At 44.3% G+C, this 24,664-nt stretch overlaps 2 protein-coding genes across 7 annotated transcripts in view; one reads left to right on the forward strand and one right to left on the reverse strand.

Moving 5' to 3' along the window:
* FAR2 (fatty acyl-CoA reductase 2) overlaps positions 1-24,664 on the forward strand; it is a 230,340-nt gene that overhangs the window by 195,722 nt on the left and 9,954 nt on the right. For all 6 annotated transcript variants that reach the window (XM_054038920.1, XM_054038930.1, XM_054038904.1 and 3 more), the window contains 2 exons: positions 15,475-15,646; positions 24,174-24,303. In XM_054038920.1, coding sequence (XP_053894895.1) covers positions 15,475-15,646; positions 24,174-24,303 — 302 coding nt within the window. The remainder of the gene's footprint in view (positions 1-15,474; positions 15,647-24,173; positions 24,304-24,664) is intronic.
* On the reverse strand, positions 18,135-21,144 carry LOC128842774 (uncharacterized). Its single transcript, XM_054038960.1, has 2 exons — positions 19,626-21,144; positions 18,135-18,325 (listed from the first exon to the last, which is right to left on the reverse strand). Exon 1 carries the CDS (start codon positions 20,663-20,665, stop codon positions 19,658-19,660), a length of 1,008 nt encoding a protein of 335 aa, XP_053894935.1. The 5' UTR covers positions 20,666-21,144; the 3' UTR covers positions 18,135-18,325; positions 19,626-19,657.

The following is a 24,664-nucleotide window of genomic DNA, read 5'->3' on the forward strand; positions in this document are numbered from 1 at the left end:
GGTTTGCAGACAGACTATTGAGCTGAAGAAGTATGTTTATTTATTCACTGCATCAGTGAGTGATCAGTCCATCGAAACAGGGCACAGCATAGGGGTAAATGCAAGCACACACCCACGTTCAGGTACTCGCCTTAAATACATCGTTGCAACGTTATTCATTATATACAGTAGAGCCTTGCTATAATGCCCTACACAATAGTGAACCTTGGGCTGTGGTTAGGGACTGACAGCTTCTCCAGCCCGGGGCTGCAGCAGTGGGCTGACAGGCCCTCTGACCCTGGGGCCGCAGCCAGGGCAGAGTGCTCCTCCCGCCCCACAACTGGGACAGAGTTTTCCTCCAGCCCCAGGCCCAGAGGAGCACAGCCCCCTGCCGCGGCCCCAGGGCCAGAGGAGCTCACTCTGTTCCCCCCCACACCCACCCTCACCCCCACCTTGCTATAACGAACCCCTGGCTATACAGAATAAATGGCTTGGATCCCCAGGAGTTCATTATAGCGAGAGTGTACTGTATTATATAACCACCTTTTCTGCCTAGTGCTAAGATTAGTTTGCTAACTCAGTTGTTTACCTGATCAGGTTGATGGCTCAGCTTTTTACCTGGTTGTTCTCTTTCCTTGCAAGACAAGCAGGAAATATGCCTTCTACATATTATATCCTACATAGCTCCTTCTTTTCTTATTTTACATGCAACACTATCCCATAACTTGTTTCAGTTCTTTATTATGTAGTTGTCCGTTTTTTCTGTCGCAGGGTGTCTCCAGAAAAATACCCCCTGCTTGGTGTGTTAGTATATAGGCCTGTTTGTTAGCCTGGGATAGGATTTTGGGTTTGACTTTTTGATACTCTTATATCCTTACTAATATTTGTGAACAAAGACACTGTGTGTTACACTTGCCCACAAGCTGATGAGGTGAAAAGAGGTAAGAGATTAAGTTAAAAGTGTTACGGGGTATGCTGAGAGTGTAATATATGACATGCATCGGACGAAGTGGGCATTCACCCACGAAAGCTTATGCTCCAATACATCTGTTAGTCTTAAAGGTGCCACAGGACTCTCTGTTGCTTAATATGAGCATTCACTGGACGGCTGCCTGGCTCCTCTCTCAAGCCAAGGTCAAGCAACCAGTTAAGAGGGGCAAGTGGGGATAGAGAGGGGAGGCATAAGAAACACTAAAAGCCAAAGAAAATCCTGGCTTTGACCAGAACATAACTTCACTCCTCACCCCTCCCATGGAATGCAAAAGAGATGGGGTAAAGACCCCAGACTCATGACCCTCCAAAACGGAACTTGGCCATAAGTTGTAAGGGGTGGGACTTTAGGGCATGCACTGCAGGTATATTTCGGCCTGCTAAGAAGGAGGTGGAAAATGGGAGATGGGAATGGGGACACAGGCAAGGTTCTGCAGCATCAGAACTGGGAAGGGGGACACGGAGTAAATGTTCTGTGGCATCAGAGCTGGGAACGGAACACTGGGAAACAGACTCTGCCGGCATGTAGAGCTATGATTATGCTTGCTTGAAACTAACCCCAATAAACAGTGCTTTGCCTGCACTTTGGACTTCTGGTCTTCTGCTTTCTATCTGCGTGACAAGAACCAGCGGACGGAGTAAAGGGAAAGCCCTCTAATAGTGTGCATTAACACTCCTGCAAAATCCCTGGGCTCTGTGGTGCAAGGTGCCATCTGAGTATTACCACTCTTGTCTGATATTTCCATACAGAATGTCAGTTATCACGGTAGCATCACCAGCTGTCATCCTCTGTCGTGACCAAATAAATCCAGGTGACCATGGGTTAGATGATTATTCCTAGCTCTCTCTTTGCATTGTTCTGTGTTAGCTGTCACGGCATACCTGTGTAAGTAATACCAGAGATGGTTTCAGCACTCAATTTACTTTTATGCAGTGGGCCCACTACCATCCATCTGGGGAAAACATGAGTTGGGCCATAAGATGTCAACCAGCAGGGCTAGGCTGCTATTGGTGGCCTCTTTACACACAACCCAAATCCATGCCTCACATATATTGAGAATGGCTACACATCCCCTTATATGACATGAGATACTGTTGCCAATTAATGTTCCATATATGGGCATGTGATGTTAGGCCCGGAATACACAATAATCCGTGCTGTAACAGAAACAAGTTTTGCTGAGCATTTCGAATATACATCCATTTCCGCAAATTGCGTTGATATACACACAACCATCCTACCAAACAAAACACACACATTACCACTAGGTGCAGGATCAGGTGTTGTCTTCCAGTTGTCATGTTAGAATACATTAAGTCATCCCACCAGTTATTGGCTTCTGCTGCTCTAAAGTCTTTTCCCAACCTCATCCACACTTAATTTGAGGATACGTGACATCTTGCTTGTTTCCTGAGCTGTGTTCCATATGACCTCTACTGACTTCAGCAAGGCTTCCCCTGACTAGGTTACATTTTGAGTGATAATGTGGGGCACAGTTTGCCAGTTTTCATTTCCCAATTTTATACTCTTTAATGAGACATTGCTGCACCATGTGCCTTGTGAGATCTTTACACAATGTTTATACCCTTCCAAGGTGACACTTTAAACAATACTAATAATGTATCAATGATAGCAGACCTTTCCATTCCCTAAGTGTGTAACATGATTTTGTGGCAGGGGCACTTCCTCTAGATGACAGTGCTCACTTGTGTTACAACACCCACCTTTTATCAGTTGCAATTCCCCTGGCTGACAAACCCAACTACACCTCTACCTCGATAGAACGCTGTCCTCGGGAGCCAAAAAATCGTACCGCGTTAAAGGTGAAACCGCGTTATATCGAACTTGTTTTGATCCGCCGGAGTGCGCAGCTCCACCCCCCCGGAGTGCTGCTTTACTGCATTATATTCAAATTTGTGTTATATTGGGTCATGTTATATCGGGGTAGAGGTGTATCATGTATTTCCTCTACACATCCGGAGAATTCTGCATTACTGAGCCTTCCCTCCTCATCTACTCAGGCTTGCGGCTCCTGTAGAATTTTGGTGGGCACGTTTTCAGCCATAAGAGTGAACATCCATCTCTGTATCCTGACCCTGCTAACATTCCCCAGAGGCAGTTTATCAGTATATAATTTCAGGGAGGTATGATGGGTACGTAGAATTATTTGCTGACCTCCTGTAAGATATTTAAACTTCATCAGTGCCCAATATGCGCACACAACCACCTTTTCACACACTGAGTATTTTAACCCCACACTTTGCAACAACTGTGATGCAAAAGCCACAGTTCTCTCATCTGTCCCATAAACTGGGTGACTACAACCCCAAGACTACCATCCTGCACCATTATCCAGAAAGAGTAAGTTTTCTCCAAATTTGACACTGCCGATTTAGGAGTACTCACTAGACCTTATTTTAGTCTGCAAAAAGCATCCCTATGTTCCTCCTCCCATTCCCAAACTTTAGCTTTTGCTAATTCATCTAAGGGTTTTGCCATTTCAGCATACATAAGAATGAAATCCCTGCAGAATCCAGTCAATCCTAAAAACGACTGTAAACGCCTTTTGTCTTGTGGAATAGGGAGTCTTTCAGTTTGGGCCACCCTAAATGTGTTAACACTTCTCCATCTTTTCCTAGGATGTTACTCCTAGGAAATTAACTGTACTTTGATGGATCTGGACCTTAGGTTAGACTTTTGTCAACAACTCATCATGTTCCTCCTTACTCCTTCCCTGGACTAGGATATCATCTACCTACTGAATGATTAATTTATGATTTCCAAGATCCCCCAAAATCTTTCATGCATTTGTGAAAAATGGCAGGTGAATCTTTATATACCTGTGGTAAAACTGTCCATGCATATTGCATCCCCTGGCAAGTGAAGGCAGTTTTATATTGCTGTTTCTCTGTCAGCGGTATTGACAAAAAGCCATTTGCCACATCTAACACTGAGAACCAGTTTCTAACTGGATGTATTTTAGCAATAATTTGTGGATATGCCGCTACTACATTAGCTCCCACTATTGCATAGTCAGTCCGGGCTCTGTAATCTATAGTTAGCCTCCATTTGCCGACAGGCTTCTTTACAGGCCATACAGGTGCATAACAAGTAGACCGAATTTCCCTTAGACACCCCTGATGCAGCAGCTGCTGCACTTTCTGTTACATGTTCAACAGCCTCCCAGGGCACAGCATACTGCTTTTGTGGGCGGGCGGGGGCGATGGGGGGGTGGGAGGATCAAGTCCCTCTATCCTAGCTATAAAACTTGTTCTTCCACAGTCTGTCTTGTGCTCTGCCCACACAGCAGCAAAAGCTTTTAACTATGTAACTTCCATTCTGTTTACAGGCTGGTAATGTTTAACCACATTCAGACCGGGTGGGCTACTACACACAGGTTAGCCAGATCTATTAAAAAATTGTAGGCTCCAAGTACTGCCGCTGACAGAATTTCCTCCTTAGCATTTACTACCTGTTCTTTTACCCCCAAAATCACCTGTATCTTCCTTTGAGCATTTCCTTCTCTAACTTTGTGTGTCATGCAAATTGCTGCTCCACTATCTGTTAATATTATTTCCTGCTGCCCTTCAATATATGTTTGAACATGAGGCTGCCCCCATTTATCTAATTTAATAGGGCAAACCTGTTGTGCAATGGCCTCAGGGCATGGCACCCCTTATTGTGGGGACAGGCTTCCAGCCTTCTCCTCTAATTCTTTCACCCGACATTCCAGAGCCTTCTATTCTTCCTGCAACTTCCTGAAAGAAATTCATTCTCTTATCCCCCTTTCTGCCCACACTTCCTCTTCTCCATCCACTTCCTCTTCTCCATGCACAAGTGCCTCTCCTGACCTCAACTTGAAACACCCTCGCCTCATTTATAGGTAGGACGGTCTCCTCCCTCTCCCCCGATTATGCTTCAGCATGGGTAATAGTTTGCTCATAATCATGCGGCTGGGGTGAAAACTGTAGGATTGCCGTGAACACTCATCTGGTTGTCCTATTAACAATGATTCAGTATGTTCTTGGGAGTTCCTTCCCACTCAATCTTTTGGTCCATGACCCAAATTCCAATAATTCATAGCCCTTTCCCCTACCTCTGTGGGGCTTTCCCCAGGCAAAGATGTAATAACCTACTCATGTCACTTGTAGGTGATGGACTACCAAACAAAATTTCCTTTCTGGCTGGCGAGTGTTTACACATCCAGTAATTTGTGTGTATAAACCTCCAAATACACCTTTCAACATCTGGCTCCAATCTTTATCATTTAAATTGCTGTCCTCCATGATATCCGCAGCCATTCAAAGCCACTGACCAAACTTATTCCAGTCATCCCTTGGGTTGGGACCTGGATTTTTCCATGGAGACTGAAATTCCCCAGCTGCCAACAGTTTATCATCCAGGGTGGTGCAGATGTGATTACTGTCCATCTCCGATTTTAGAATCATAGGGGCAGCCAGATAGGGTGCCACTGGGGGGCCTAAGGGTTGGGAAAAGTAGGGAGGGAGGGACATGGGGAAAGACCCATCCTTGGGAACTGGAGGATCCCCATGTTGGCATTGAGCCAGTTGGTCCCTAAAGTTTGCTACGTCATTCAACAATTCATCCCATTCCTGTTGTATGCTATCACAATCATCAGATGATTGGCGGAAGCCTTGATTAGCTATTACCACATGTATTTTAAAAGCTTCTCCTTTATCTCCATCCCCCTCAAGCTCAGGGGGCAGTGTCTGAAGTTCAACCTCCTTAGTATAAACTGCTCCCATAACACATTAACTCCTTTCATTAATCCCTGTATAATGCAGGCTTTCTTCTGTCCTTCCTTCACTTTCAGAACTAGCATGATTAAGGGACTTCTGAATCTCCTCCCAGGGCCCTGTTTTCTGGGGATTAATGTCATATGGACCTCCCTTGTCACTGACCCAAACTTCCACAAAGATAACCAAGTCCATATAGCAAAGCCCAGTTGTGACTTTTACTTTATCCCAACCAGACCCCACGATAGTCCTTCAAAATTCCCCCCCAAACTGTTGATGGTTCTTCTTCCTGCTACCCAGAACCCTCAGGTTCACAGACTCCTGAGTTGAAAAAGTGTGTCATTTATTCGCTGCTTCAGTGAGTGATCAATCCACCAAAACAAGGCACAGCATAGGGTTAAAAGCAAGCACACAACTACATTCAGGTATTCCTTAAATGCATTGTTACAAAGCTATTCATGATATATTGTATAAGCACTTTTTCTGCCTAGCACTACGATTAATTTGCTAACTCAGTTGTTTACCTGACTGGATGCTGACCCAGTTGTTTACCTGGTCAGATTGCTGGCTCAGCTTTTTACCTGGCTGTTCTCTTTCCTTGCCAGAAAAGCAGGCATCTTTTTCATATGTCCCAACACCTAAAACATACATTCTACATGTTACATCCTACACTAAGGAAACAAATTACTCATCAGTTCATTATTAAATGTGCAGTAAACGCTGCACACATGGATATCTGTAATTAGCATCCCCTTTTTAAAGGATCTTTTTTTGAACTATGCTTTTGTGGTATCCAGTAAAATGTTGCTCAACTTTCAATCAAAGAAATTTGTACCAGTCAAGCAATATTTTGCTGACCCTTTGAGTGGCTGATTCCAGGAAGTTTTTTAGTGTATCGTCATTATCCAGTGTTTTCTTTTATCTTTCAGTTTAGCTGTTTTCATCTTTTAATATAACACTTCCCCTGGTATAAAGCTTCCTTGATATAGTGTCACTACAGTCAGTGAGGTTGCATGGGAGCAGAATTTGGCTCTTTGTAAGGAGCCAGATCCTGATAAGAGATTAGTTTAGTAATAGGAGCAATGCCTTAACTAATTTCACTGTCTCTGACGTGTCATTTTGCTGTGGAAATAGGGAGTTCCTCACATTTAAGTATTAAATGGGACTGACTATAGACTGTATGACTCTGTTGGGATTTCTTTCTTGAGACCAGTTGCATGTTTCTTTTATGAGTTATATTTTCTTTTCACCAAGCAGTTGAAATAGTTCATAAGAATTAATGAACTGCAAGGAGTGCAAAACAAGCCTTCAGGGCCAAATTTATCCCTGGAAGAACTCCGGTGAAATCAAGGATGAATTTGGCCCTTTCGGCGTGGCTGTGAAAGTAATGGCCAGCCCCTCATCAGACATAAACTGGCATAACTCTGGTGACTCCAATGGATCTGTGCCAATTTACACTGAGAAACTATTTCTAATTTTTTTTTTCCCTGCTTTGGACCAAATTCTGTTCCACACCCATACAAATATACAAATTAATGGAGTTACACTGGATTTTCAGTGGAATAGCAGATGGAAGAATTTAGGCTAAAACGTGTTTTCTCTAAAATGTTAATCTTTCTTTAGTTCTCTTCTACTTCCCGTACTCCCCAGGTTGATTCTAAGGGCTTGTCTACACTTGGAAATTTACTGAAATAGCTATTTTGAAATAGTTATTTCAGTAAAAGCCCCTGTCTGGACACTCTTATTCTGAAATAAGAATGTTCGTAAGTGGGGACCTATACCAAAATAGGGTAATAATTGTTCTGGAATATGTATTTCACTAAATTTCCATGTGTAGACAAGCCCTAAATGTCAGATTATCCAATTACTTAAATTGTTATTTCATTCCTTTTCGAAATAACATGCCATTGAAAGTATATTTGTGTCTCTTTTCTATTATTATTATTATTATTATTATTTGTTATTATTGTTACAAAGTCTGTGCCTGACAGCTAAGCATTAACCTGAAGTAATTTCAAAGCAATTTCTTCTGCTTTGCTGCAATTTAGGTCTGGCCAATAAAATCAAAGTGGGTTAATCTTGCTAGCTGCAGCATACGCAGTATGTTCTGAAACTTCTAGTCAAAAGCAGTTCTTCAAACAGGCTGCAATATGGTTTTCACTGTGTGAATATTAATGAATTTCAAGCCATCCAGTTTTCCCTTGATGAACTGGGTAGGGCAGAATGAGTTCTGATTCTGACCCTCTGAAATTCTAAATGGACTTCTAGAACTTGCTTTTATTTTTAAGCAAGGAGGAGTGGGGAAGGCTGTCCTGGTGTCATTTCAGCAAATCTATTGGGGTTTCATTTGTGCTCAGGGTTCTTTGCCTGCCCTGAACAATCTTAATATGGCCCTCTTGTACACATCCATTATGATTAGTGCTGGATGAAATTTTTTGGCCGAAATATGTGTGTGTGTGGGGGGGGGGGGTATTTTTGTTTGTATGTGGGGTGGGGGTTTTTTTTATTTCTGAAAAATGCAGATTTGGGTCAGCTGAAACGTTTAATGAATCTGTGTTGAATTACTTCAGTTGAAAAAAAATTCTGAAGAAGTTTAAATGTTTCAATTTGAAATTTTCAAGATTAAACATTTTGACTTTTCGATTTGAACCAACTTTTCATTTTGAAATGTACTTCAATTCGCATACCTCATTTTAGCCCCAGATTTACCTCTTTCCCACACAAATCTAGTGCTTGGACACTTATTACTAGACATTATTTACAACAGAATTGGTGTACAAGGTTAGAGAAAATATTCTAAAAATTAATGGTCTCTTTTGATGCTTCCTACACCAGTGTCCTTATATGTCCCACATTTTACATCCATCACATATAGTGACATACATGTACTTAGATACATAATGGCCTTGTTGTACTGAGAGCTATGATAGTCTTATAGTGATTTGGGATTTTGAACGGTTGGGACTGATTTTCAAAAGAGTTCAAGGCCAGATGTTCAAATTCAATTGGAGCCACATTTTCAAAAGAGCTCAACTCCCTCCCATTTATGCATGTAAATAAGGGTCAGATTCTCAAAAATGCTCAGCATGCAGACCTCTTTTGAAAATCTAGCTACTTAATCTGACCCCAGTTGTGAGTACTGACCACTTCCTAAAGAGCAACATGCCTAGGCACACAGAGGCTAGAACACATAGTACATATGTCAATGCAGCCAACTCAGTGAAATAAGGGCTGTAAATCTTGAGAGAAAAAAGTTAAAGGCACGAATTAAGCTATCAGATAGAATAAATTGGCCACAGCACCAGCTATGCCAATTGTGCAGAATGGTTATGTATTTTCCACCAGTCACCGAACCTCTCTTCATTGAGATTTTCATGTAGGTCTCACAGCCATCTCAGGTATTTACTAAAACAATACAAAGGTGATGTTTGCCTCCTGCTTTTCAGCATTTTCTCCTGTGTCTCCTCTGCCATTTGTTAAACATGATTTCCCCATCAAGAAGAAACACGGGGCAGTGTGCTGCAGCTGTTTTGCTAGAAGCCTTAATTAGCTAACACAGAGAAGGCATTGCTGATTTGCCCAAATTCAATGTATGATATGTGATTTGAAATGACAATGGCTGCATTTTATAAATATAACAATGATTTGTCTTTTTTTGTCACAGCCAAAGATAGCAAGAGTAGTGGATGGAGAACTAAATAAGTGACTGCTTCCAAAAGGAAAACCTCCTCCATCAGTTTATAATTGAAAATTGAATTTGCAAATGTTTGGGTTTGAATAAAAGCAGATGATGCTCTAAACACTTGCTGCAGATGGTATCAAAACACTATCACAGCTCCAGGATATCACTGGCAGCAAATAACACTTGTGAGTTTCCATTAGGAAAGGGAGAGGCTAAATAAACTCTGAAACTTGAACACTGTTCAGGACTTAAAGAGACTTGTTAAAGAACTCTCCTTTAGGGGAGAAGGGATAGAGTTCATGGGATTTCCCACCTGATCCACAGATTCGTGCATGGGATTAGGCATGTCTCTCATGATTATTGGCTGAGCACCAACATGCTTGACACTGTAATTAGCAAAGAGATGGCCTGGACACTGCCTTCACTGTATTTGTGTTGTGACATCCAAACACAACAGCCTTCTGTTCTCCAGGGTTGGTTTATATCCCTAATTTTCAGTCTCCACTACTTGGCAAGATTTTTTTTTTTTTAATAACTAGTCAAATTATACTAAAACTCTTCTCTTTCCAACCCACCATTGTAATCATTCCAAAGTGGGATTAATGGAGAGGGAAAGATAGCAAGACAAGGATCTGGAGATTGATGAATGCCTGAAACATGGAACTATATTTGCTAGCATTCGGGGAGGAACAAATGGCCAAATGTAGATTTTTGAATAGACCAAGTGTATTCAGGAAAATTCACAGAAGTAATTATGGTCAAGTATAGCTGCCCTCGTCTGAAGTACAAAGAATAAGGTTCCCCACGCTTGTAAATACCATGGAACCCATTTAGTTTCCACAATAAAAGAATTTATTCTGTGTTGATGATGAAACTGTTTAGAAGATATACTTCAGTGCATTGGGCCTATTTACCACTTTACTCCCATGTTCAAGAGGTGCCACATTGTATTCTTATCATCACTATCACCTGGATTCGGAGAGGTAAGGTGGGTGTTTTCCTTCTAGGGTTTCATCACAAGGTTCTGCAAGCTAAATCAGGCACTCAGATACAGGAGGTAGCTCATTTGTTTTCAGATTATCCCCTCAGTTACATGTGGGCAAACCCTTTATTTTCAAGTGGATTTGCCCAGGTCTAAATGTAGTAAACAATTGTCTTGTCAATGCAGACAAACTAACAGACTCCTGAGCCGTCTCTCCTAGCTTTTCTGGCTCTGCAGGATTAACTGAGGTAAAAGGCTTTAAATGTCTATTTTTGTCACTAAAGCAAGGAAAAATGACTCTGAATACACTCAAGAAACAGGCCTGCCGAGTGAGAAGGTGCCCTTTTCACATTGCCACTTTTCAGAGTAGAACTGGTGTCAATTTCTCCTCAACCTTAATACCCTCTCTTTAAAGATTTTTAAACTATGACATCAGAAGGAGTTTTGACATCCCGTGGTTAGTGTTTAGTGAAGAACCGAGATGAGAACGCTAAATTCTCTGACGCTTAATTCAAATTTCTCCACAAAACATCAACATCTAGTTAACGCTGCCCACATGAGACTCTCCCTAATGTAAATCCACACAAGCAGGGAAAATAAAGAATGAAATTATTTCTACAGTGTTACCTGCCCAGCTACACATCAGTCCCAACCCTCCTGCATATCTCTCCACCTCCAGCAAAGCCAGCAGAACACAGTCACCCTTAACTAGGGCTATTAATTTGCTTGTCATTTACTTACTGTCAATGTTGGCGACTTGGAGATATTGTAATAAAATGATGCCTGTTTATGGGTGAAAACTGAAAAAGTGTGTGTACAAGTGTGTTCACTTAAAATTGTTTTGGTTTGAATTAGTGAGGGTTGGGAGTACTCCATCTGTCAGAGGATCAGGTCATTCCCTTACCAGGGAATTGGCAGTCTCAGGGTACCTCCTGGACTCACCAGTAGCTTTTTTTTTTTTTTTTCCCCTTAATCTGTATTTAGCTCCGAGGTTGAGGTATTTCCTTGCTGATGTAGACCTTGTCACAGTCATGCATGCTTAGTTCCAAGTGGGCTAAGGGCCATGTTCTCTATTGGAGCCACTCTTGAAAACCACTTGGATGCTTCAGCTACTGTCGAATGTGGCAACTTGCCTGCCTAGTGGATTAGGTTTATGTGGGCACCTGTGTTCCATGCACTGCACTGGTTTACAGTGCGCCTCTGAGTGCAATTCAAGGTGATGGTTGTAGTCATTAAAGCTCTACGTGACTTGAGATGTGATTGTCTTTAGAGACCATCTCATTCTTCAGGCACCGTAATCACAGCTGGTTTTAAGTGAAGCAGTTCTGCTGAGAGTCACTAGTAGTGAATTTCTGAGGTCAAGCAAGTGTTCTCAATGGACTTATTCTGTCAAAGCCCATGTTAGCTAACTCAGCTTTATTGTAAGACCTCATCTGTTTGGCCAAAGCTTTGTCTGATCTGAGGCATTTCACTCCCCACACCCTTTGTCTCATGCCTTTGTTAATGGATGCTAATTTGGTATGTAATGGGCTGAGATGCCACAGCAGTAAGCAAACTGGAAATTCTTTAAAGAAAGCATGTTAACAGCCTATTTACTGGAGTGTGTAATGTCATCATGTGTCTGGCTCAAAGTGGTAGGCAAAGTGCACTCCCCCATTGCTTCAAAGGTCAAATGCGTCAGACCCAAATATGCGGAATGATAACAAAGAGGAAGGGCCAATTTTAAAATCCCAGATGAGCAGAATCCATAGGACTTTTGGCAGATTGTCATTGTGGACCTTGGTAGTGCAGAGTTGGGGTGCTAGCTTTTGTGTATGTGCACTTCTGCTAGGCTGGATCAAACATGCTTATATGTCTTAGGGCTTCCTTGACTGGATGAAGTAGTGGAGCTGGTCTTTCAGTTGATGATGCACAAACCTGTGTTTTTTTTTTTTGGAGCCAAGACTTGTGAATTCTTTTCCCTAATGGCCCAAGGGGGCTATACTGAATGTATATGGCCACTCATTGTTACAGCTTCTGGATACATATGGAATTCTGTAAAGAAAAAAAAATAGCCTGACTCTAGAATTTTCTACCAGACTAATTTGTTTGATTATGTAATTTATCTCACTTCCACCTTTTACTTTTCTCGGTGAACAAATATACAGTAAAGAGAAGCCTCTCCACAAGCAAGAGCATCTCTATCCTGTGGCCCACAAGTGAACTATAGAATTACAAAATAAAAGGAATACTAGCTCTGATGAGACAGTTGCAAAACAAGTTTGAGGAACATTGGACTTTAGCCATTAAGCTCCTTGTAGCATGTTGGAAACAAAGACAAACAACACTGATCTCAAGCTAAAATTATACTGTACTATTTTTTTTAAATGTTGTGTCTAACTCCTCCACCTAGCAAAATCTAACCGGCATCTTCCCAGTCACAGGCTACATTCCTACATATGCTTAAGTAGGAATAGCACAGTGATGAACAGACCATACGATACGTAGCAGAGGACTAGCCAGTCACTAGTCTGGAATCATGCTGTCTGAGGATGGTCTAGACATAATTTGTGACACTGAACATTTTGATCTGGTTTTCCATTTGTGACATAAACCAAGTGAATAAAGCAACAGGAACACTGTTCCATATGGTTCTGTGGTGGGGTGACAACTCACCGGTGCGGCGCCTCCTGCTGGTCGTCCTGGGAATTAGTTCTTCCCGCCTGGAGTGCCCTCTGCAGGCTGGTTTCTCACCTACCGCTGGTGCCGTGTCCCTCCCAGACCCGATACCCTTTGTCTTGGGGTTCTGCCCCAGCAGTAACCCCCAATCTGGGTCTCCCCTCCCTGGGGAACCCCAACCCTCTAAACCCACCTTGCCTCAGTGGCTATTGCCAGTCATCGTCTATCCCCCACTCCCTGGAGCAGACTTCAGTCTGTAAACCACTCATCATCGGCAAGGGGGTTAGGACTTGCTGCCTTTGCCTATCTCTGGGCTGCCCCTCTGCAGCCCCAGTACCTATTTGTAGACCTTTAACTAGGCGTACAGCCTGAGGCTTTGCTAGGCTGGAGCTCCCCAGCTCCCTCTGCCCTTCCGCAGCACTGCTCCACCTCAGGTGCCCTGCTCAGCTCTCAGGCAACCAGGTCCTTCTCTCTCCAGAAGCTAGAGAGAGAGTCTGTTCCTGAGCTGCTGGCTCACAGCCCTTTTATAGGGCCAGTTGCAGCCAGATTGGGGCGTGGCCCCAGCTGTGGCTACTTTCCCCAATCAGCCTGGCTTTTCCTGCTGCAGCCCTCTCCAGGGCTGCTTGAAGCCCTTCAGGGCAGGAGCGGGGTGACCTCCCCGCCACAGGTTCCCATCGAAAAGTAAGTTCTTTTGGAGGTATCGGCAGCTGCCTCTGGTCCCAAGGGTCCATTCCAGCATAGAGCTTCCTGTGTAAAAGGTCAGGAGGGGTGACATTACAGTGACTCTGTGCTACCTGGGGATTCCCTCATATAGCAGGTTGGAGGAACGGCCCTAAGTATTTTGTTTCTTAGACTTGGTGCACATTACAAAATTACATTGGCTTAGCTACATCACTCAGGGTTGTGAAAAATCCACATCCCTGAGCATCATAGTTAAGCTGACCTAACCCTCAGTGTAGACAGCACTAGGTTGATGGAAGAATTCTTCTGTTGCCCTAGCTACTGCCCCTTGGGGACGTGGGTTACCTATGCTGACAGGAGAACCCTTCCTGTTGGCATAAGCAGTGTCTACACTGAAGCGCTACAGTGGCACAGCTGCCACACTGTAGCTGTGCCATTGTAGCACTTCAAGTGCAGACATACACTTAAGTGCAAACATGAATACAAATGTTGCCATTTTAGTCTCATTTCTCAGGGCTCCATAGGGTATGACTATAATGGAATTAACTTTGTTGTTACATAGACAACAAATCCCACAGAAGTCTGTGGTGTATATGATTTCCAATTAGTTACCCTAAACCAATTCTGCTCTGAAGGAATATGATCAGGATTTCAGAATATACAGTATATAGAATATACAGATATGCTAACTGTTCCTTCTTAGTACAGCCCAGTATATGCACTGGCACTTTTTTGAAAATTAATTAAAGTTCTCTTTTTCTTAAGAAATACAATCATAGTTTAAAGTTAATAGGTCAAATTTTGCTCTGTTATATGAGAGTAAATCTGGAGTAACCACTGATATTCATGGCATTCCCCTGGATTTACACCACTGTAATTGAGAGTAGAATTAGAATTCACTGTTGTTGAAAGTTTGAAGCAGAAATTGGCTCCCTCTTGAAATGTTTCCTCCATTATATGTTGTTTCATGATGGTAGAGTTGCTCATGAGTGCTGCCATTAAGTTTTAGTTAGTTATTTGTTTTAAATAACTAGCAGCCCAGATTCATAGATTTTTAAGGCCAGAAGGCTCATTGGATTATTTTATCTGACCTCCTGTGCAATGCATGCCATAGAATAATCCATTTGCTCCTCTATTCAGCCCAATAATTTGTGTTTGACTAAAGCATATATTTCAGAAAGGCATCCAGTCCTAATATGAAGACTGCATATAGACCTGGATCCTTCCCCCTTTCCCTTTGATGGCAAGATTGCCATGGAGTAGGACCAGTCCCTCAAACCATAATGAATGACAGGGATTTTTGCAAAGAGATTTGTGTTTTTAAAAATTTATAAATACAAAACTGATCAAATTTTGGGCCACACTTATCTTGTCATTCTCTCTTTTTAAGGACAGTGGAAAAGGCAGAGACAGAGACTGCATCAAACACACATTTGTGACAAATATAACAAAGGCCATGCATGAGTTGGGAAATATGTAAAGACCCAATGAGTGGGCTCTCATTGTTGATTTTTATATCTATAACAACACCATTTCTTTTTACATATGTATATGGTATGAGTTAATCAGCATGAAACAGCCATCTTTCTCCTCTGACAAAATGTAAATCATATAATCCAATTATTCCCCTAGGACCATATTACCTGGTAGTATTAATAGATTTGAGCACATTGATATGCTCATGGCAGCCTGTTCTAAAAGTGATGCATGTCTAATTCAAAATATCTGTTCTGTTATCTTACAGGATACCATGTCATATCCACATTCAAAAGGAACCCCCTTGAGCAGGCCTTCAGAATACCCAGGGCTCAGACGACCTCAAATCACCTGATAAACCAGTACTGGATAACTGTCAGTCATAAGGCTCCAGCCATGCTCTATGACTTCTACTTGAGGTTAACAGGAAGAAAGCCCAGGTGAGAAGTTGTGCTGCTCCATATATTATCATACCTCAAAATATCATAGAGGAGAAGGGCTCTAACATGGGCTGATTTTCTCAGGACTACAGTATCTGCACTCGCTTTAAAGTTCTTGGTTGTCTTCCTTTCTCCAGTACTACTCTTGAGCCATTTACTCAAGAAGAAAGAACTGAACCCCATTTGCTCAGCCCAGCATACGGTTCCCAGCTCTCACAGCTTGCATTGGAGAGTCTTAGATTTTCAATAAGACTCAGCTCCATAGAGTTGGTCTCAGAATTTATGGTTTCCCAAGCTGCCAGAAGGTCAGGAGTGGCCTCTTCCTCTGGTCCCACTACCAGAGCCCCGCAAAGAGGAATCAGGTCAAGCATAATCATCTAGTGAGGGTAGACAAAAGGGTGGTGCCTCAGTCCTTTACTTTTATTGTCTGTGCTTAAACCTAGCCCTGTTGCCATGCATATTGCAAGCTTTAGATCACTGCAATATCCTTATGTTAGTTCAGTCTATTGTGAAATTGTGTCAATGCATGAAGACACAGGCTTGGCAATGTTCAGAGTGTTACCACACAGTTATTTTTGACCTGTAGGTCAGTGACATGTCCAACAGTCTGACAGTTGGAAAGGTGTGATGAGTGTTTGAGTGTTCGTAAGCTCTGGACTGCATTTAAAAAGAACGTTTACACTTACAGATGATTTCTGAGCATTGGCAACGGTGTAGCTAAGCAAAATGAAGGCATCCATGACCCTTTTGTGGGGGACTCCTGTGTAAATAATATAACTCAGCTTCTTTCCTGCTTTATTACTTGTTTAACAATCACAAAAGAAAGCTTGAACAGTGGACCAGGCCAGCTGCTTTGGCCCACTCAGGCAGCGTATAGCTGGTTTAACCAGACATCTGTAGGGAAATCCCTGGATGGCGTGGAGCTGCTCTAGCAGCTGTGATGTTACCCTACCCCCTGACATGTCTGAAGGAAATGGGGCATGCACTTAGAGCCCCAGTTATTCCCAACTTCAGGAATGGCCCCAGGAATCATAGAATCATAGAATATCAGAGTTGGAAGGGACCTCAAGAGGTCATCTAGTCCAACCCCCTGCTCAAAGCAGGACCAATTCCCAGCTAAATCATCCCAGCCAGGGCTTTGTCAAGCCGGGCCTTAAAAACCTCCAAGGAAGGAGAGACCACCACCTCCCTAGGTAACGCATTCCAGTGTTTCACCACCCTCCTAGTGAAATAGTTTTTCCTGATATCCAACCTGGACCTCCCCCACTGCAACTTGAGACCATTGCTCCTTGTTCTGTCATCTGCCACCACTGAGAACAGCCGAGCTCCATCCTCTTTGGAACCCCCCTTCAGGTAGTTGAAGGCTGCTATCAAATCCCCCCTCATTCTTCTCTTCTGGAGACTAAACAATCCCAGTTCTCTCAGCCTCTCCTCATAAGTCATGTGCTCCAGACCCCTAATCATTTTTGTTGCCCTCCATTGGACTCTTTCCAATTTTTCCACATCCTTCTTGTAGTGTGGGGACCAAAACTGGACACAGTATTCCAGATGAGGCCTCACCAATGTCGAATAAAGGGGAACGATCACGTTCCTCGATCTGCTGGCAATGCCCCTACTTATACAGCCCAAAATGCCGTTAGCCTTCTTGGCAACAAGAGCACACTGTTGACTCATATCCAGCTTCTCGTCCACTGTGACCCCTAGGTCCTTTTCAGCAGAACTGCTACCTAGCCATTCGGTCCCTAGTCTGTAGCAGTGCATGGGATTCTTCCGTCCTAAGTGCAGGACTCTGCACTTGTCCTTGTTGAACCTCATCAGGTTTTTTTCTGCCCAATCCTCTAATTTGTCTAGGTCCCTCTGTATCCGATCCCTACCCTCTAGTGTATCTACCACGCCTCCTAGTTTAGTGTCATCTGCAAACTTGCTGAGAGTGCAGTCCACACCATCCTCCAGATCATTAATAAAGATATTAAACAAAACCGGCCCCAGGACCGACCCTTGGGGCACTCCACTTGAAACCAGCTGCCAGCTAGACATGGAGCCATTGATCACTACCCGTTGAGCCCGACGATCTAGCCAGCTTTCTATCCACCTTACAGTCCATTCATCCAGCCCATACTTCTTTAACTTGGTGGCAAGAATACTGTGGGAAACCGTATCAAAAGCTTTGCTAAAGTCAAGAAATAAGACATCCACTGCTTTCCCCTCATCCACAGAGCCAGTTATCTCATCATAGAAGGCAATTAGGTTAGTCAGGCACGACTTCCCCTTCGTGAATCCATGCTGACTGTTCCTGATCACTTTCCTGTCCTCTAAATGTTTCATAATTGATTCCTTGAGGACCTGCTCCATGATTTTTCCAGGGACTGAGGTGAGGCTGACTGGCCTGTAGTTCCCCGGATCCTCCTTCTTCCCTTTTTTAAAGATGGGCACTACATTAGCCTTTTTCCAGTCATCTGGGACCTCCCCCGATCGCCATGAGTTTTCAAAAATAATGGCTAATGGCTCTGCAATCTCACCCGCCAACTCCTTTAGCACCCTCGGATGCAGCGCATCCGGCCCCATGGACTTGTGCACGTCCAGTTTTTCTAAATAGTCCCGAACCACTTCTTTCTCCACAGAGGGTTGGTCACCTTCTCCCCATGCTGTACTGCCCAGTGCAGCAATCTGGGAGCTGACCTTGTGCGTGAAGACAGAGGCAAAAAAATCATTGAGTACATTAGCTTTTTCCACATCCTCGGTCACTAGGTTGCCTCCCTCATTCAGTAAGGGGCCCACACTTTCCTTGATTTTCTTCTTGTTGCTAACATACCTGAAGAAACCCTTTTTGTTACTCTTAACATCTCTTGCTAACTGCAACTCCAAGTGTGATTTGGCCTTCCTGATTTCACTCCTGCACGCCTGAGCAATATTTTTATACTCCTCCCTGGTCATTTGTCCAATCTTCCACTCCTTATAAGCCTCTTTTTTGCGTTTAAGGATCAGCAAGGATTTCACTGTTTAGCCAAGCTGGTCGCCTGCCATATTTACTATTCTTTCTACACATCGGGATGGTTTGTTCCTGCAACCTCAATAAGGATTCTTTAAAATACAGCCAGCTCTCCTGGACCCCTTTGCCCTTCATGTTATTCTCCCAGGGGATCCTGCCCATCTGTTCCCTGAGGGAGTCAAAGTCTGCTTTTCTGAAGTCCAGGGTCCGTATTCTGCTGCTCTCCTTTCTTCCTTGTGTCAGGATCCTGAACTCGACCATCTCATGGTCACTGCCTCCCAGGTTCCCATCCACTTTTGCTTCCCCTACTAGTTCTTCCCTGTTTGTGAGCAGCAGGTCAAGAAAAGCTTTGCCCCTAGTTGGTTCCTCCAGCACTTGCACCAGGAAATTGTCCCCTACACTTTCCAAAAATTTCCTGGATTGCCTGTGCACCGCTGTATTGCTCTCCCAGCAGATATCAGGGTGATTAAAGTCTCCCATGAGAACCAGGGCCTGTGATCTAGCAACTTCTGCTAGTTGCCAGAAGAAAGCCTCGTCCACCTCATCCCCCTGGTCTGGTGGTCTATAGCAGACTCCAACCACGACATCACCCTTGTTGCTCACACTTCTCAACTTTATCCAGAGACTCTCAGGTTTTTCTGCAGTATCATACCGGAGCTCTGAGCAGTCATACTCCTCTCTTACATACAACGCAACTCCCCCACCTTTTCTGCCCTGCCTGTCCTTCCTGAACAGTTTATATCCATCCATGACAGTACTCCAGTCATGTGAGTTATCCCACCAAGTCTCTGTTATTCCAATCACATCATAGTTCCCTGACTGTGCCAGGACTTCCAGTTCTCCCTGCTTATTTCCCAGGCTTCTTGCATTTGTGTATAGGCACTTAAGATAACTCAATGATCGTCCCTCTTTCTCAGCATGAGACAGGAGTCCTCCCCTGTTGCGCTCTCCTGCTTGTGCTTCCTCCCAGGATCCCATTTCCCCACTTACCTCAGGGCTTTGGTCTCCTTCCCCCGGTGAACCTAGTTTAAAGCCCTCCTCACTAGGTTAGCCAGCCTGCTGGCGAAGATGCTCTTCCCTCTCTTCGTTAGGTGGAGCCCGTCTCTGCCTAGCACTCCTTCTTCTTGGAACACCATCCCATGGTCGAAGAATCCAAAGCCTTCTCTCCGACACCACCTGCGTAGCCATTCGTTGACTTCCACGATTCGACGGTCTCTACCCCGGCCTTTTCCTTGCACAGGGAGGATGGACGAGAACACCACTTGCGCCTCAAACTCCTTTATCCTTCTTCCCAGAGCCACGTAGTCTGCAGTGATCCGCTCAAGGTCATTCTTGGCAGTATCATTGGTGCCCACGTGGAGAAGCAGGAAGGGGTAGCGATCCGAGGGCTTGATGAGTCTCGGCAGTCTCTCCGTCACATCGTGTATCCTAGCTCCAGGCAAGCAGCAGACCTCTCGGTTTTCCCGGTCAGGGCGGCAGATAGATGACTCAGTCCCCCTGAGGAGGGAGTCCCCGACCACCACCACCCTCCTCCTCCTCTTGGGAGTGGTGGTCGTGGAACCCCCATCCCTAGGACAGTGCATCTTTTGCGTTCCAATCGGTGGAGTCTGCTTCTGCTCCCTTCCCTCAGATGGGCCATCTAGTCCACTCTCCGCATTAGCACCTGTAGAGAGAACATGGAAACGATTCCTCACCTGTATCTCCATTGCTGGTGCATGGACGCTCCTCTTTCTTCTTCTGGAGGTCACATGCTGCCAAACCTCCTCACAATCCTTCTGTCCCTGCTGTGCCTGCTCTGAATCTTCAGAACATTGTGGCCGTAGAAGCATCTCCTGACGTCTGTCCAGGAAATCTTCATTTTCCCTTATGCAACGCAGAGTTGATACTTGTTTCTCCAGCCCTCGAACCTTCTCCTCCAATATGGAGACCAGCTTGCACTTTGTGCAGACAAAGTCACTTCTGTCCTGTGGAAGAAAGACAAACATGGCACAACCTGTGCAGGTTACAACAGCTGATCGCTCACCTTCCATATCACCGTCCTCTTAGGAGCTTCCTCAACTGTTGCAGGAACTACTCGGAGAAACCTGCAGATGAAAGCCTCAGTGAGCTCTCCCCAGTCGAACTCCCAGGCAAACTCCCGCTGTTAGCCTCTGCTGCTCGCCGCTCAGCTGGTTCGCTGCTGACTGCCCTTATATATCAGTCAGGCCCACTCAAGGCCCACCTGGAACAAAGCACTCCCAATTCACACTTTTCAAACAAACAAGCAAGCAATCAAGCACACGGTCAAACTGACCAACTGTCCCAGCAGCAGACACTCAGATACTCACCAACACAGCCCCCCTAATGCAGCACTTAGCGTACCTCCTCTCGGACAGCTCCCAGGCAAACTCCCGCTGTTAGCCTCTGCTGTTCGCCGCTCAGCTGGTTCGCTGCTCATAGGAATCATAGAAAACTGGGCATAAATTAGGGCAGTGCAAGAAGCCTCTAGGCTAGTGGTGGGCAACCTGCGGCCCATCAGAGTAATCTGCTGGTGGGCCGCCAGACAGTTTGTTTACATTTGCACGGCTGCCCACGGCTCCCAGTGGCCGCAGTTCACCGTTCCCGGCCAATGGGAGCAGCAGGAGGTGGCGTGGGCCGCAAGGACGTGCTGGCCACCCCTTCCTACAGATCCCATTGGCCGGGAACAACAAACCGCGGCCATTGAGAGCCGTGGGTGGCCGTGCAAATGTAAACAAACTGTCTGGCGGCCCACCAGTGGATTACCCTAATGGGCTGCAGGTTGCCCACCACTGCTCTAGGCACTGTAATGCAAATAAATGACAGTAATAAGTGCTAAATATAGTTATTGCTGGTGTTACAAATGATGGCCCTTTTCAGCAAGATTGTTGCCACTAAGTCCATAAATTATAAAGCCAGAGGGACCACTGTGATTATCTAGTTTGACGTCCTACATAACACAGGCCATAAGACATCCCTGCAATAATTCTTGTAGTAGATGCAGAAATGTCAGCTATAATCCTAAACTTTAATTTCAAATGCAGTTTGGAATTTATTCAGGCTGAGAAGTACCTCCCACCCCCTGAACTCTCAGATCTCTGAGCTGGGCAAACAGGACACAGCCTTGTATCATTGAGTATTCCACTGACCCTCCCCCAGCTGCCAAACTGTCTCCTTACCCCTCTTCTCCACCTCAGACAAGTAACCCACATGCCTCCTGGGTGTGGTGTTCTGTCCCATCTAGTGGCACTGAGACCACTTAGAGAGAGAGAGAGATTAATGAGTCTGTTCTATAATCTTAGCTAAGGGCCATATGGCTTTTAGCTCATACAGAAGAGGCTCATGCACTAAACTCCAGAGGTCCCCGGTTCGATCCTGCCAACGACAGGGGTCTGTCGGTGTTACACATAGCCTTGACTTCCTTCTCACCACCCATTGCAACATCTAAATCCAAACCTTCCTCCATCCCATCAGTTTGAATTCTCTTATTGTCCCTCAGATGCCTCTTCCAGCTTCCACACCTTCAAGTAGTTCTTTTCCTTCACACAGCATCATGGTGCCTTCTCCTCTATCTCTGATGCTACATCTTCTACTGGTCTTCTGCTCCCCAGCAAGTGCCCAGATGATTCAGATTCCCCTTTACCCACTATGGCACCCACCCATAATCTTCCCCCACAAACACTCAGTCCTAATGTCTTAGCCATCAAAATGCATTTACTTTCCAGGTGCCAGCCAGAGTTAACCTGGGTTGAATTGTTACTCCCTGTCAGCTGTTTGGTGGCTTGTGTGGAAGGATTTAGTGGTCAATGTTCAACTCCCTGTGGACAGGAGTCCCCAAAACCCAGCCTCACCGTTGTTATCATCTTCAACAGAGAGGCCAAAGAACAAAGAATGTAGGCCATATTTACAAGATGGGGGGCTCTATCCTGGGAAACAGTGACTCTGAACAAGATTTGGGGGTTGTGATGAATAATGAGCTGAACATGAGCTCCCAGTGTGATGCGGTGGCCAAATGAGGCAATGCAATCCTTGGATGCATAAGCAGGGGGATCTCAAGGAGCAATAGAAAGGTTATTTTACCTCTGAATTTGGCACTGGTATGATCACTGATGGAATACTGCATCCAGTTCTGGTGTCCACAATTCAAGAAGGATGTTGATAAATTGGAGAGGTTTCAGAGAAGAGCTATGAAAATGATTAAAGGATTAGAAAACATGTCTTCTAGTGATAGACTCAAGGAGGTCAATCTATTCGGCTTAATCAGGAGAAGGTTAAGGGGTGATTACAGTCTATAAATATCTACACAGGGAACCAATATTGAAGAATGGGCTGTTCAGTTTAGCCAAGGAAGGTATAACACAATCCAATGTCTTGAAGTTGAAGTTAGATAAAAAAAAAATCTATGCCTTATTTCCAGTCTGAATTTAACAGTGAGAGTAATTAACCACTGGAACAACTTACCAAGGATTGTGATAGATTCTCCATTGTTGACTATTTTAAAATCAAGATTGGATGTTTTTTTTTAAAAGATATGCTCTAGGAATTATTTTGGGGTTAGTTCTATTGCCTGTTTTTTATGCAGGAGGTCAGACTAGATGGTCACAATGGCCCCTTCTGGCCTAGGAATCTATGAATCTTTCCTCTGGAAAAGGAACTCTGAGAGATAGCTACCAGACTCTCAGCAGCTATGGTTGTATGACTTTTACAAAAGTCAAGAATCCTTCACTCAGAGTGCTCTGACACCAGGCCCTTCCCATTTAAGAAAGGGGATATCATTTAGAGCACCTGAACTGTTCAAAACTCCTGCAATAGTACACAAGGAGAAAGGGGGTCTGAAAGATACCTATGTTATAGGTATTATGTGTGTCCTAGGTTATAGGACTTAGTCAGTTTGTTACTGTTATTTGGTTCAAACTAGTAAGTTAGGCCATGGTCCTGCAACTGGCTCTGTGTAGGTACAGTATCATGCTCATGTTACAAGGAGTCTGGTGGCACCTTAAAGACTAACAGATTTATTTGGGCATAAGCTTTCGTGAGTAAAAACCTCACTTCTTCCTATGCATCCGAAGAAGTGAGGTTTTTACTCACGAAAGCTTATGCCCAAATAAATCTGTTAGTCTTTAAGGTGCCACCAGACTCCTTGTTGTTTTTGTAGATACAGACTAACACGGCTACCCCCTGATACTTGATGCTCATGTTGAGTCTCACTGAAGCCAATAGTGATCTTCTCAGGCACCAGGGTCTGTCCCTGAGGAGCCAGCTACAGGATCAGGGCCTCAGTTGGAATTGTTATATACTTGCTAAGCAAGTTATCAGCCTGCTGAACAGAAGAGGAGGCTGCTGGATGGCTCAGTCCCAAAACTCAGCTTCACAATAACTAGCAAAAGCAACTAAGGCATTAAGCTCCATGGAGAAACCTATTATGTAAAGTAGGAGAGCCCTGCATGAAACTCCAATTTTCAGATAAGAGCAAGTTCTCCTTATTTCATTATATGTGCTGCTGTGGCTCTGCACGGCGCCGACACCTCTGCACTGTTCCAGGATGATGAAGATCTTCAATCGGCTGCACAAGTCTATGATGCTTCTGGAATATTTCACCTGTCAGTCCTGGGAGTGGTCTTCAGAAAATATGAACATGTTAATGACCCAGCTCAGTCCAGAGGATAGGAGAGTAAGTATACCTATTGCTAAATTGCTCATATTCTCAACCACAGTTGTTTACCTCCAGTCTTCCAGCCTATGATATTTGGGTGAGCCTTCGAATAGCATCTTCCAGGGATGGTCAGCATTAAAAACACTTCCTTGAAAGAAAGAGAAATAATTTATTTTCCCCCAGTTTTGTTAATTAGACTTGTACAAGCCTTCAGTTTCGTTTAGGAGGATGTTCTGCTTCTGCAATGCAGCAAAAAAAGGGATGGACCAATCACTGAAGATGGCAACTCGGTGTTTACTCACCCCACCACTGTTCACTTCATGAAAGGGCTTCTCAATAGCTTCCTGCTGGTACTAAAACCCACAACCCTGTGGCACCT

The sequence above is a fragment of the Malaclemys terrapin genome, chromosome 1, assembly GCF_027887155.1.
Source record: "Malaclemys terrapin pileata isolate rMalTer1 chromosome 1, rMalTer1.hap1, whole genome shotgun sequence".
In the NCBI taxonomy this organism is placed as follows: domain Eukaryota; kingdom Metazoa; phylum Chordata; order Testudines; family Emydidae; genus Malaclemys; species Malaclemys terrapin.